The sequence below is a fragment of the Notechis scutatus genome, chromosome 4 (assembly GCF_049901735.1).
Source record: "Notechis scutatus isolate UNSWTSFEM ecotype Mainland chromosome 4, rNotScu1.2, whole genome shotgun sequence".
NCBI lineage: Eukaryota > Metazoa > Chordata > Lepidosauria > Squamata > Elapidae > Notechis > Notechis scutatus.
The window spans coordinates 115284864-115298409 of record NC_142012.1 but is presented as its reverse complement, the minus strand read 5'-3'; the positions used below and the strand labels follow the sequence as shown (position 1 = coordinate 115298409).

The 13546-nt window shown below is 42.0% G+C and overlaps 1 protein-coding gene across 5 annotated transcripts in view; it reads left to right on the top strand.

The window, feature by feature from the left end:
- The first annotated feature begins 5035 nt into the window (after positions 1-5035).
- ATRNL1 (attractin like 1) overlaps positions 5036-13546 on the top strand; it is a 530678-nt gene continuing 522167 nt past the window's right edge. For all 5 annotated transcript variants that reach the window (XM_087964472.1, XM_087964473.1, XM_087964474.1 and 2 more), the window contains exon 1: positions 5036-6477. In XM_087964472.1, coding sequence (XP_087820598.1) covers positions 6182-6477 — 296 coding nt within the window. In that variant the 5' untranslated portion in view covers positions 5036-6181. The remainder of the gene's footprint in view (positions 6478-13546) is intronic.

Genomic DNA, 13546 nt, shown 5'->3' with positions numbered 1-13546 from the left:
GATAGATAGATAGATCTATATTTGTAGGTAGGTAGGTAGACAGACAGAAAGGCAGGCAGACAGACAGGCAGACCTTTTGGATGGATGGACAGACAGAAAAAAAGAATGCGACAGCGGTAGCACTTTGAGAAAGTTAGTAGAGCAAAGCCAGAGTGGGAATTGAAGTCCACACAAGTTGCCAAGGTTGAGAAACATGGACTGAACATATCAACCCAGCCATTCTGGTTTAGACTTTAGCATGCTGTTTGATTCCGGCTTAGTCAATGAATAAACCATGGCTAAAATCTTCCTGCTCCTTAATACAGCTGCCCCTCTGCCCCTTCTACAGCCCCCTTCTACAGCCCCCTCTGCCCCTTCTACAGCCCCCTGCAGCTGCCCCCTCTGCCCCTTCTCCAGTCCCCTGCAGCTGCCCCTCTGCCCCTTCTCCAGCCCCCTTTGGCATCCAATTTTGCAATGCCAACCTCCCCGGGGCAGCGATGCAGCTGACCTCGCCCTCTTTGCTTCAACCCAAGGTCTACTTCAATAGGGCCAAGCAAGGGGAGGTACTCTGCACATGCTCAGAGACTTCCAACTTCAGTGAAGCATTCCGCCCATCTTTATGCTCCGCCCGGGAGGAGGGTGTGCGGAAGCAGCCCAGATTGGGGGAGGCGGAGGGAACGATCGCTTGGAAACTAAGCAAGCAAGCAAGCAAGCACAGGGCTCGGTCGGAAGAACCGGGCTGTAGAGAGAGGCTAGTTTCTAGGTCCGGGACAGCCAAGTAGAGCCGAACCGAACCAAGCCAGGCGCCTTGGAGAGCCGCAGCTGCACCCACCCACATCCTGTGCACAAGCCCGGCTGGCTGGAGAGGCGGAGGCTGGGCGGGCGCTGAGCGCTCCCTTGTTCTCCTCCGGGGAAGGGGGCCCTAACACCGGACCACCCACCCCTTCCACTGCGTGCAATGGGAGGGTTTTGCTTTTGGGCCTTCCACTGGAGAGGGCATCCTGCAAGCTAAGGTGCCCTCTTTCCACCACCTGCCACCTCTCCGCCCCCAGGCTTGGCAAGGCTCACCGCACGCGGGTTCCGCATTCAAGGTGCCGGCTATGGAGCAATGAAACAGTTAATGGGCTGTGTGGCCAGCAGTCAGTGAGCCTGTGGGGCCGGCACCTTGAACGCCCCCTGCCACCTCTTAGTGCCCCCCTGCCGGCCCCCTTGCCTCTTACCGCCCTCCTGAGGCATCCCACTGCCCCCCAGGGGGCGGTACCACCCACTTTGGAAACCACTGCTCTAGAAGGTTGCTATTATTATTGAAAGAAAAACATAATTTCCTAACGTTTCCACTTAATTGTTGAGAACTGAACAATGTTGAGAACTGAACATGTATCATTGAATATGGATTTTGTTCAGGCAGTTGCCTAAATCTATATGCTTATAGTAGGATCGAAACCATTAATTCTACTCTGGTATTATTTATTTACAAGATCTGTTGGGCTATTCTTCCAGACTGTGGCTTTGCTATGTTGAATAGAAAGGTCACTATACCAAAGAAAACAATTCCACCAATGTGGAATTGATATGTGTTTGGAATATTTCCCATTATTTTGTAAAATGTACTGGAAGATTTGCCCTCAAGAGAGAAAACGGAAGCTTTGAAGCCTACTTCAATTAGACACTGAAAATTATAAAACCTAAAACAAGAACTTTGTTCAAAAACTGCATTCTAATATGCCAAAAAGGAGAAAGGTATCTACTCCATTTCAGCAGCTGTTCAATTTTGAACAATTAACTAACTCAGTAAAGCATTGGTTGCTTTTACTCTTCTGAAGTGTTTTTTTCCCTTCTGCTGTGATCCAATTGGAATCTGTTTGCTGCCACTCATTTAATATTTTTTTGGGAGACAAGTAGTTTTGATTACGAGCTCTCTTCCAATGCATTTCTTCATTGAACATTATTAACTTACAAGATGTTCCTGATGGATTCTGAGAAGAAGAGAGGCAAAGCCAAGAGGGACTTGAAGAATTGCTTAATGTCAGATTCTCTTTCATTTATGCATTTCTTCCTCAAGTATTGGATAGTTTGTTACAGAATGCTCATGTGTTGTTTTTGAAGGGGATTGTAGCAAAGCCGGAAGAAAATATACTTGGAATGCTTATGACACATGAAAACCTAAACAACTCTTTGATACATAACTGCAACAGAAACATGAAAGGAATTTGTAATGTGGATATCCAATTTTATAATACCATTGTTATATGCTGACATAATGAGGGTTTACTTTAATTTGATATTGGAGAAATAGAGTGTACCGGGGGGGTGGATTGCAAACATTTTTACTACCGGTTTTGTGGACGTGGCTAGGTAGGAGTGGCTAGGTGGGCATGGCCATGTGACTGGGTGGGCATGGCTTCTTTTTTTTGCAACACCCCCCCCCCCAGTGCTCCATTTTTTGGCCTCCTGGGCCCCAGGGAAGCCTTCTGGGAGGACATTTTTCAGAGGTGGGATTCAAATTTTTTTTACTACAGGTTCTGTGGGCGTGGCTTGGTGGCCATGGCAGGGGAAGGATGCTGTAAAATCTCCAGTCAGAGGTGGTATTTACCACTTCTCTGAACTACTCAAAATTTCTGCTACTGGTTCTCCAGAACTGGTCAGAACCTGCTGAATACCACCTCTGGTGTTTTTGCTCCCAGGAGGCATCCCTCAGGCACAGGAGGCCAAAAATGGAGCGTGGGGGAGCACGCGCAGCACTCCCTCCCATCCACCTCTTTTGGCCTCCTGCCGCCTCAGGGAAGTCTCCTGAGCAAAACAGTAAGACAGCGAGGGGAACAGCTGATTGTAAGGGGGGGGCGGGGAGGAAATGCCTTAAGAAGTGACTGGATGGGGGAGAATGCAATCAGCGATGTGAGGCATGTGTGCGATGAAGACTGACTGGATAGGGAGGGAGAGGCGGGGCAGGTGGAGATGGGCGGGGCCAGCCAGGGGCACAATTTGCCGGTTCTCCAAACTACACAGAATCTTAACCGGTTCTATAGAACTGGTCCAAACCGGTAGAATCCCATCCCTGGAGTGTACAGTATATTCCATGAAGCTTATTCCCTAATACAGTGGCATTGCTGCATAATTCTAATAGAGATTCTACATCATAAGCATCACTTTTTATCTTGATTTTAGACCCTTTTCTACCAAATTGATATTCTATTTTAGCTTTCAGAGAGAGAAGCAGAAGTTTTCCACTTGCAGGTTCATTTAAATTCCATTCCTATATTATATGGCCATACTTGTAAAAAAAAAGCCTCAATATGAGATGGGCACTGCAGCATAACATTAACAGGAAAAAATCTATGGAAGGCCATCAGTTGTTTCATTAGAAAGGAAATGCTGCCACTAGGGGTTCAGCATAACTTTTTTTTTCAGTATTCAGCAATTCTGCATCTTATTTTATGGTCTAAGTATAAGAGGCAGGAAATGAAATAAAAATCTTGGAAAAGAAAAGATGAAAAGCTGATTTTAACAAGCAATTTCTGAATATAGTTATGTCAATGGAGCAAATCTTAACATGTTTGAAATCTGTTAAATAATCACAAAAGTTTTATATACACTGTCCACTACTATCACTTGCACCAACAAACATAATGCTTAGCTCAGAAAGATATGTAGAAAAATTATGCTAATCGTACAATGTATTAGAAGCAGAATTAGCATAGCTTGACTTTAAGGTGGTTCATGTTTTGCTTGGCGTCTTCATTAGAAATAGCACGAAACTGAATCCCATTAAAGCATGAAAAGCACAGAAATGGAAGTGGTATAATGGAACACTAAGCTCCACTTGTTGCAAATACTTTCTTGGCCTATGACCACATATGAGCCCCAAATTTCCATTTTGGGCTAAGCAAGAAAGTTAAGTGAGTTTTATCCCATTTTCCAATCTTTCTTGCCAGTTAAGTGAATCATGGCAGTTGTGAAGTTAGTTATCATGGTTGCAAAGGCTTTCCCATTGACCTTGTTTGTCAGAAGGTTGTAAAAGGTGATCATTTGACACCAGGACCCTCATAAACACATGCCAGTTGCCCAACAGCTGAATTTGGTCACATGACTCTGGAGATGTTACAACAGTAGTAAGTGTGAAGACCAGTCATAACTTTGAACAGTCACTAAAGGAATGGTTGTAAGTCAAGGACTATCTACACTACTCGTCAACTTACAACAGTTCTCTTAGCGACTGTTAAAAGTTACAACAGCACTGAAAAAAGTGAGTTATGATCTTTTTCACTTACGACAGTTGCAACATCCCCATGGTCATGTGATCAAGATTCGGATGCTTGGCAACTGACTCATATGTATGACGGTTGCAGTGTCCCGAGGTCAAGTGTTCACCTTTTGTGACCTTTCGACAAGCAAAGTCAATGGGGAAGCCAGATTCACTTCACAACTACATAACTAATTTAAGAGCTGCAGTGAGTCACTTAACAACTGAGGCGAGAAAGGTCACAAAACGGGGCAAAATTCCCTTAACAAATTCCTCCCTTGGCAACATAAATGCTGGGCTCAATTTTGGTCGTAAAGTCGAGAACTCCCTGCATAAAGCGCAACAGAGGCATGACTAGAGGGGAAAAAAGTGCTGGCTACAGAAAAAAAACAAGTCGTCGGAACAAGGTTGACAGTCGATCACGTCCTCTCCTTTAGAAATTTTTGCCGCAATGAGGCACGGCGTTTAACAAAGCACGTCTGGAAATGGCTTCCACTCTCGGCTTTGTTTGCTTGGTTGTTTGTTTGTTTGGTTTGGCTTTGCACATGAAGTTCAGGAACTCGCATGGCCTCCTGAGGAAAAACGAGAACAAATCTCGGGCCCGCTGCGCGCGCTCGCCTCCTTCCCCAGCAGATCCTGCGCTTCTCCGCTTCCTTCCCGGCGGGTCACGCTCCAAGTGATGCAACGGAGACGGGCGCTGCGCCTTTAAAGGGGGGGCTCCTCGGCTTGCCGCACATGCTCAGCTCTTCTTTGTGTAATAGTTTCTTTCTAGAGCTCCCCTGCAAAGGCGGCGGAGAGGCTGGAGCGTTGCAATTCCAAAGCCTGAAAAGAGAGAGAGAGAGAGAGAGAAAGAGACTTTCCTTTCGATTTTGAGGCCGCCAGAAACCGGAGCACGAACTTTCCCGGGGGCGGAAGGGAAGCGCGCTCCCTTCACTTTCGGCTGGGGCTCAGAAATGGAAAGGGACCCTTAGTGGCTCTCCATCCTTTCCGGGGCAGTTGCTCCAGCAACGAAGCGGAGTCTATTGTAGGCTGCGGGGCTTCCTCCAGAGAGGGGAGCCACAGCCGCCGTTCTTCTCCCCGGCTGAGGCGGGGCCTGCCTGGTAGTCCAAAAGAAAAAGGACGGATCTAATCAGACCGGCGGAGCTGGAGAGGAGTAGGGTGGGGAGGAGGAGGAAGAAGAGGAGGGATTCGGCCCCAGCCAGCCAGTCTCCGAAAGCAGCTTGCAATTAGCCTTTTAAAAATGGCTGCTTTCAAAGTGTCAGCTGGGACAGACGGAGGCTTTTAACTCTCGCCCTTCCTTCCGCCCCTCACACCCCGGCTTGCAAGGCGGGATAAAAAAAACAAAAACAAAACACCAGAACCCCCGCTTCCCTCCCGGCCTCCGGCCCGCTGCTCTGCGATGCTGGGAGGACGCTGAGGAACGGCGCCCTCCTTGCCTTGAAGGAGCGAGAGCATCCCCCCCCCACCTCCGCTGCCCTCCTTGCTCTCCCGTTGCTGCTGCTGCAAGAGTCGGGACTACAGGAGGCGGAGGAGAGGGGCTGCTTCTTTTTTTTCTTTTGCGGGCGCGGGGGGAACCGGACGCCATGTGGTGAGAAGAAGCGGCGAGGGCAGGAGAGAAGCCTCCGCTCATGGAAAGTGGGGGGCAATGAGCCCCAAGGACGACGAGGAAGAGGAGGCGGCAAGCGGGTCGCCAGCGTTGTACCTGAAGAACCCGGCGGAGATGGTGGTGTGAGAAGCGTCGGTGAGGAAGCTTCTCGGTTTCCTTCGGGAGTCTCCAGCCCCTTCCCTACCTGCGCCCCGTTTCTTCAACCTGTTTTAAAAGCCCCTTCTTTGGAGCGATGTGCGTGGGGCGGCTTTCCTCCTGTTTAAACCTCCCCGAGGAACTGGATTAATTCAGCCTTCCTCGCTCCCCTGTCGCGGTTCGTCAGGCAGGCCGGTTGCGGATGTGCTTTGTGGGCAAAGATGCTGGATCTGTTGGGGAAAGTCCTGCGCAGAACAGAAGGCCCTCCTGTAATCCTGGGAACCTGGAGACCTTTTTCTTCCTCCTCCTCCTCCTCCTGCTGCTTTGCTACCTTCATGGATATAAATAACTGGCTGCTCTTTTACGGGATCCTCTACCTGGTGCTGTATGCCCAAGTTTCCCAGTCTAAGACTTGTGAAAGAACCCCGTGCTTTGCTGGTCGATGTGTCAATTCCAGTTGCCTCTGTGATCAAGGCTGGGTGGGGGATCAATGCCAGCATTGCCAAGGCAGGTTCAAGTAAGTGGTTTCTGTGCTATTTTTCCTTTCTAGAGCTAGTTGATAACAAGACAGAAAATATCAGCCAGGACTGCCCAGATCACATTGCAGATTTTAAGAATATAGTACAATATTGGTGTTTGTTTCTGTAATATAAGGTCATCTATTATTCTAAGCTAAACAAAGTTAATGATATTTTTTAGAACAGTGCTTTTTAAATATTGCATAACATATTAGACAGTTTATTACTGACTGGAAAACCCTTATGGACTTTTTGCAAAGAACTGGAAAAAAAAATCAACCTGTAATATATTGGTTTTGATGAAGCATATTGGGTAGTTTATAGAAACAGTCATAATGTTATTTTACTCTATTTCTGTATTAATATTAAGATTAATTAACCTTCCTTGTTTTAAAACTTTCAATAAAATTATATTAAAAATGTATTTAAAAATTAAATAACTCTCAGACAAAGGTACTATTAAGTGAGAAATGCCCCATAAAGACAATGGTTTTGTTTATGATGTAATGTTTTTCTAAATATTGGTTGGTGTAATCAGCAATCTGAGAAATCTGTTTCTTAAAACTAAATGGGTGAGCCAAGGGTAAAGGAGGATTGACATCAAATATTGAGATCCCATGGCTGTCTTGTCCATTTGTAGTAAATGATTTCTTCTTGACATACTAGTAAGCAGCCAGTTCAAAATTTAGAGACATCAAGTTGAAGATTAGCCTAGGAATAAAGTTACCAAATAAAGGTTGAGAATGTAAATTGTCTCCAGTCCTTATGGTCTGGGGTTTAACATTATGCAAGTTAATTTGTTGCTCCATGCTTTTTTGTTTAGTGATTTGTAAAAGGGGGTATACTTATGATTGGACACTGAACAGGGGCCTAAAACTTAATAGAATGTGACACCCATCTGATAAATAAAAGCCACATCTAACAAATAGTGAAAACCTGTTTTCCTGATTTTTTTTCCCCTGAGGAAAACCAGAATTTTAGGTGACAGCTTTAATATATATGTGAGAATTAAAACAAATGTATGTTTTTAAGATAAATCTTTAGTAGCATTCAGAACATCCAACTGTTGATTCTAATGTGATTCCTGAAAAAATATATTAATGTTAGATCTATATTTTTTTACTTCCTGCCATAATATGTGTACAACTTAGAAGATAATGAAAATATCCTTGAACATATTAAATGCAGTTATCTTGATTATTTCCTATATTTGCCACACACAATATTGAAACTGTCAGTGTGAATATTAAATCAAGTTTACTTGTAGATAACAATCATGATTTCTCCTATCAAAGCATTAGGATAATCTGACCATGTTCAGTGTTTAATTCTCCACTTGCAAAATAGCAAAAATGTTTTAAATAAGAAATTTTAGGGCATTTGGCAAAAGAAAATAATAATGGATCTTTGCATATGTATTAAAAAGAGAGCATATGAACACTTGCACAATAGATTTGGAAACACTTTGCAACAACAAAAGGAAAAGAACCTATTGAGATGAATATTTATTCGGCAAAATCAAATGTTTGGTTATAGAGTTCTTCTCTTATCAATCCTAAATTTCATAAATTAACTTCATAGCACCTCAAAGTGACTTAATAAAGTATGGTTGATTATTTTTCTTCCTGATAATATGGAAGTCACCTGTTATTCATATTTAACAAAATATTGTGGCTGATTGTAAATGGATACAGATAAGATTTAGTCTGTATTCAGGATGTTATGTATAATATTTATTTGCTACTTAAAATGAGTTTCAATCTGATAATAAAGACAATTTCAAGTGCAACTTGAAATCATTGCAGCATCTTGAGAAGCCTACTCTGAATTAAGTTACTTCCTTATTTCAGTTAAAAACTGACAAATGATGTCAAACTCAAGCCATTTTTTTCCTGTCTAATTAACACCCTTCCAGTTTTTTGTTTAATATTTGTCTGAGAGTTACAAAGGCCTAAAAGTTGCAGGCTATTCTGTGTGGAGAATTTTTGGGAGGGGGATGTTACCATATCATGGCATTTGGAGTTTTATATCAATGTTTCTAAATAAAAACATCATTTTAATGTACATTTACTATAGAGCTTTGCTATTGTGATTGGTGCTTCTTAGTATGCTGTTGTGTGAAAGCAATTTAGTCTGAAGAACGTATATCTAAAATTTGAACTTGAGTGAATATCAAGAAGGTGAATATGTACTGTACTAAAAATGACTGCATGCTAAACAGTTGATTTAAGTTGAATGCACGATTACTCTAAGAATGATAAATAACTTAGGTTAACTGTATAGTATGGAAGCATAGAAATCATAGATAGATTTTGTGGAAGTGATGAGTTAGTATTATGAATAGAATAGCTTGTGAAGATTACTTCTGCTACTGTTGCAAAGGTTATCTCTATCTCATAGCTTGTACAATTTATCAGGGTTATCAGACTTCAGAGAGTCTTCTTGGAGATGGAATACAGGATACTGCGATTTAGAACATTTAAACTACGCTATAGATATAGAATAGGAAAAATGATCTAATTGTGAAAATGTTTTGTTGTAAATACATTAAACATAATGTCAGACCCACATGTTGGTATTTTAAGGTGGATTTTAAACTGTCTTATTTTTTACTTTTGAAAATATAAATATTGTGAATCTTTCATTTTGATGGATAGTACATACAGTTTAATAGAATTTTAAGACATTTAATTTAAGCCTTGGATTTATTCTATGATTTGTCAATGGATTCAATATGAGAATCTCATATTTTCCATTCTCAGATATTAAAGTGGTGTATAATTAGCGTAGATCATTGTGAAGTGAGTGATTGACATTAGCAAAAACTACTGGTATTGATACTCAATATTGATCATCAATCTGGGCAATAGGGTGTGTTAATTCTCATGTCAGTTTTTGTTTTTAGTTGAAAAAGAATATCTTAGTAGACTTATCAGCAATGATTGATCAATCTTGATAAGCATGTGTCAAATATAATTGACATGAAAATGTGTCATTTCCCCTACAGGGAATTTGTTAATAAATAAAATTATTCTTTGAAAAGTGCTCTGAAAGGGATGAATGTCAAGTGATTAAAAAAGAAGCAGTTTGGTTCAAAGTATTAAGAGTTTCCTGCATGTTTTTTGGAACAAATAACATTGTTTATTGACATGCTACATTTGTAACCATTCCCTTGAAATGTCAAATGTAACTGTGTCAAAACTTAATGAAACTTTGGCTTGGAGTGAGGCAAAGGGAAAAGCTAAATTTTGAAATAAACGTATGAGACTAATATTAAAAATAAATATAAACCTTCAGGTTCTGGTAAATATTATGAAGGTTTGCGACTCTTTCCAATCAATTTGGACTTAGAAAACATACCTCTTTTCTGTCAGTTCCAAATGATAATTTTATTTTATTAATTTTTTATATCACTTATCTGCCCTGTAAGGTGACTCGTTGATGTCCAAGAGATATAGAAATCTAGTCAATCAATCAGAATAGAGCTAAAAGGGACTTTGGAAGTCTTCTAGTCCAAACTCCCTGCTTAATCAAGAGACCCTATGCCATTTCAGACAGGCGGCTGTCCAGTCTCCTCTTTAAAAACTTCAGTGATGGAGCACCCACAACTTATGGATGCAAGGTGTTCCACTGGTTAATTGTCCTCACTGTTCTCCTTAATTCCAGGTTTCCTCTCTCTCTGATTAGTTTTCATCCATTGTTTCTTGTCTGGCCTCCCGGTGCTTTGGAAAATAAGTCAATCCCTGCCTTCTTTGTGGCAGACCCTCAAATACTAGATTACTGTTATCATGTCCTCCCTAGTCCTTCTTTTCTGTAGACTAGCTATACCCAAATCCTGCAACAGTTCATGTGTTTTAGTCCCCAGGCCTTTAATCATCTTAGTTGCTCTTCTTTGCACAAAGTTTCAACATCTTTTTAATAATGAGGTGAACAAAACAGGATATGGTATTCCAGGTGTGGTCTGGAATACTTCATCCAGTTTTGGTAACCAACAGTTAGACTCAGACTACACTAATAGTCAGATTCCTGTTAGGCAGTTCCTGCTTCTCCTATTGCTATGTTTTCTATCCTGCTGCACCCACTCTTCCCTTGGATACCCAAGAGAGTATTAACTGATCAACGGTTTACTTATTTCAAATTTGCTTCTTAAAGTGTCCAAGGATCCATGTGGGTCTCCATTCTCAACTACTTTGCCAGGATAAAATATTCGAAGTATTAGTAAAGATGCAAAAAAAATATTGGCAAATCACTTAATATTTCAAATTTAATAGTACAGGTACTCCTCGACTTACAACAGTTCATTTGAAGTTACAATGGTATGAAAAAAATGACTTATGACCATTGTTCACACTTATGACTGATGCAGCATCCCTATAGTCATCTGATCAAAATTCACACTCTTGGCAACTGACTCATATTTATGACGGTTGCCTTGTCCCAGGATAATGTGATTAACTTCTAACAAGCAAAGTCAATGGGGAAGCCAGGTTCACTTAACAACCATGTTACTATCCTAACAGCTGCATGATTCACTTAACAACTGTGGCAAGAAAGGTTTGTAAAATGGGGCAAAATGTCTCGCTTCGCAATATAAATTTTGGACTCCGTTATGGTCATAAGTCAAGGACTACCTGTATTTGCAGCATTAAAAATGTTATATAGAATGAAAGGGGATTGTTTTATTTACTTATTAAAATCTTATACTGGAAAGTTCTTTTTATATATTCTTGAGTGCGGAAATAGAATGGTATACGTTGGATCTAAAATAAGTTAAAACACAATATCTTGGAGGGCAATCTGATAATTGGCACATTTATCTCTTTATTAACCAGACCAAATGTATGAGAAAGTGCTAATTATCCAATAATAAAATCTATCTTTCTTTTGTAATGGAAATGGGTCAACTTCTAGAGGAGTTTTCTAGACCAGATTTTTCTAGATTAAAAAACAAGTAACCATGCATGCAAGGGTGTTTTCTATGTCATTAAAGTAAGTGTACTTGTATGTATTTATTACAAATACGAGACTGCTTTAGTTAAGGTTGCTGTGAGAGATGAATGAAAAATATAATGTATATAACATACACTGCTTAAAAAAAAATAAAGGGAACACTTAAACAACACAATGTAACTCCAAGTCAATCACTTCTGTGAAATCAAACTCCGCTTAGGTAGCAACACTGATTGACAATCAATTTCACATGCTGTTGTGCAAATGGAATAGACAACAGGTGGAAAGCATAGGCAGTTAGCAAGACATCCCCAATAAAGGAGTGGTTCTGCAGGTGGTGACCACAGACCACTTCTCAGTTCCTATGCTTTCTGGCTGATGGTTTGGTCACTTTTGAATGCTGGCGGTGCTTTTACTCTAGTGGTAGCATGAGACGGAGTCTACAACCCACACAAATGGCTCAGGTAGTGCAGCTCATCCAGGATGGCACATCAATGCGAGCTGTGGCAAGAAGGTTTGCTGTGTCTGTCAGCGTAGTGTCCGGAGCATGGAGGCGCATGGAGACAGGCCAGTACATCAGGAGATATGGAGGAGGGCGTAGTAGGGCAACAACCCAGCATCAAGACCGCTACCTCCACCTTTGTGCAAGGAGGGACAGGAGGAGCACTGCCAGAGCACTGCAAAATGACCTCCAGCGGGCCACAAATGTGCATGTGGCTGCTCAGATGGTCAGAAACAGACTCCATGAGGGTGGTATGAGGGCCCGATGTCCACAGGTGGGGGTTGTGCTTACAGCCCAACACCGTGCAGGATGTTTGACATTTGCCAGAGAATACCAAGATTGGCAAATTCGCCACTGGCACCCTGTGCTCTTCACAGATGAAAGCAGGTTCACACTGAGCACATGTGACAGACGTGACAGGGTCTGGAGACGCCGTGGAGAACGTTCTGCTGCCTGCAACATCCTCCAGCATGACCGGTTTGGCAGTGGGTCAGTAATGATGTGGGGTGGCATTTCTTTAGGGGGCCACACAGCCCTCCATGTGCTCGCCAGAGGTAGCCTGACTGCCATTAGGTACCAAGATGAGATCCTCAGACCCTTTGTGAAACCATATGCTGGTACGGTTGGCCCTGGGTTCCTCCTAATGCTGGACCTCATGTGGCTAGACTGTGTCAGCAGTTCCTGCAAGACGAAGGCATTGATGCTATGGACTGGCCCACCCGTTCCCCAGACCTGAATCCAATTGAGCACATCTGGGGCATCATGTCTCGCTCCATCCAGCAATGCCATGTTGCACCACAGACTGTCCAGGAGTTGGGGGATGCTTTAGTCCAGGTGTGGGAGGACATCCCTCAGGAGACCATCCGCCACCTCATCAGGAGCATGCCCAGGCGTTGTAGGGAGGTCATAGAGGCACGTGGAGGCCACACACACTACTGAGCCTCATTTTGACTTGTTTTAAGAACATTACATCAAAGTTGGATCAGCCTGTAGTGTTTTTTTCCACTTTAATTTTGAGTGTAACTCCAAATCCAGACCTCCATGGGTTGCTAAATTTGATTTCCATTGATAATTTTTGATTTTGTTGTCAGCACATTCAACTATGTAATGAACAAAGTATTTAATAAGAATATTTCATTCATTCAGATCTAGGATGTCTTATTTTTGTGTTCCCTTTATTTTTTTGAGCGGTGTATGTCAATATTGCATAACCATAAATCAATCAAATTTTCAAGTCACAATAGATAGCATCATATGTATTCAGGATACCAACTTCTTGCCTGAAAACTCTTGATTATCTAAATTTTCAATAGTTTTCTAAATGCAATAATGAGGGTGGAGTTCTTATTTACAAGGGCAATTGATTTCACAGAAGGGAAATGTTGGCAGAGAACATTTGCTTTCGACTGTTCAATGGGTGTCATTACAGGATGTAAGAAATTTATTTTGGTACTCCACAGATAAATACGGTAATTTGTATGAGCTTCCACGTAATTAAGATATTCCATTGGGAACTAAAACAGTTGTATAAATTGACCCTCCAGTTGAAAAAAAAATCAAATTATCTATGAAGACTCTAGATTATGAGCTTTTGGATGCCATCCCATCCAAGGCAA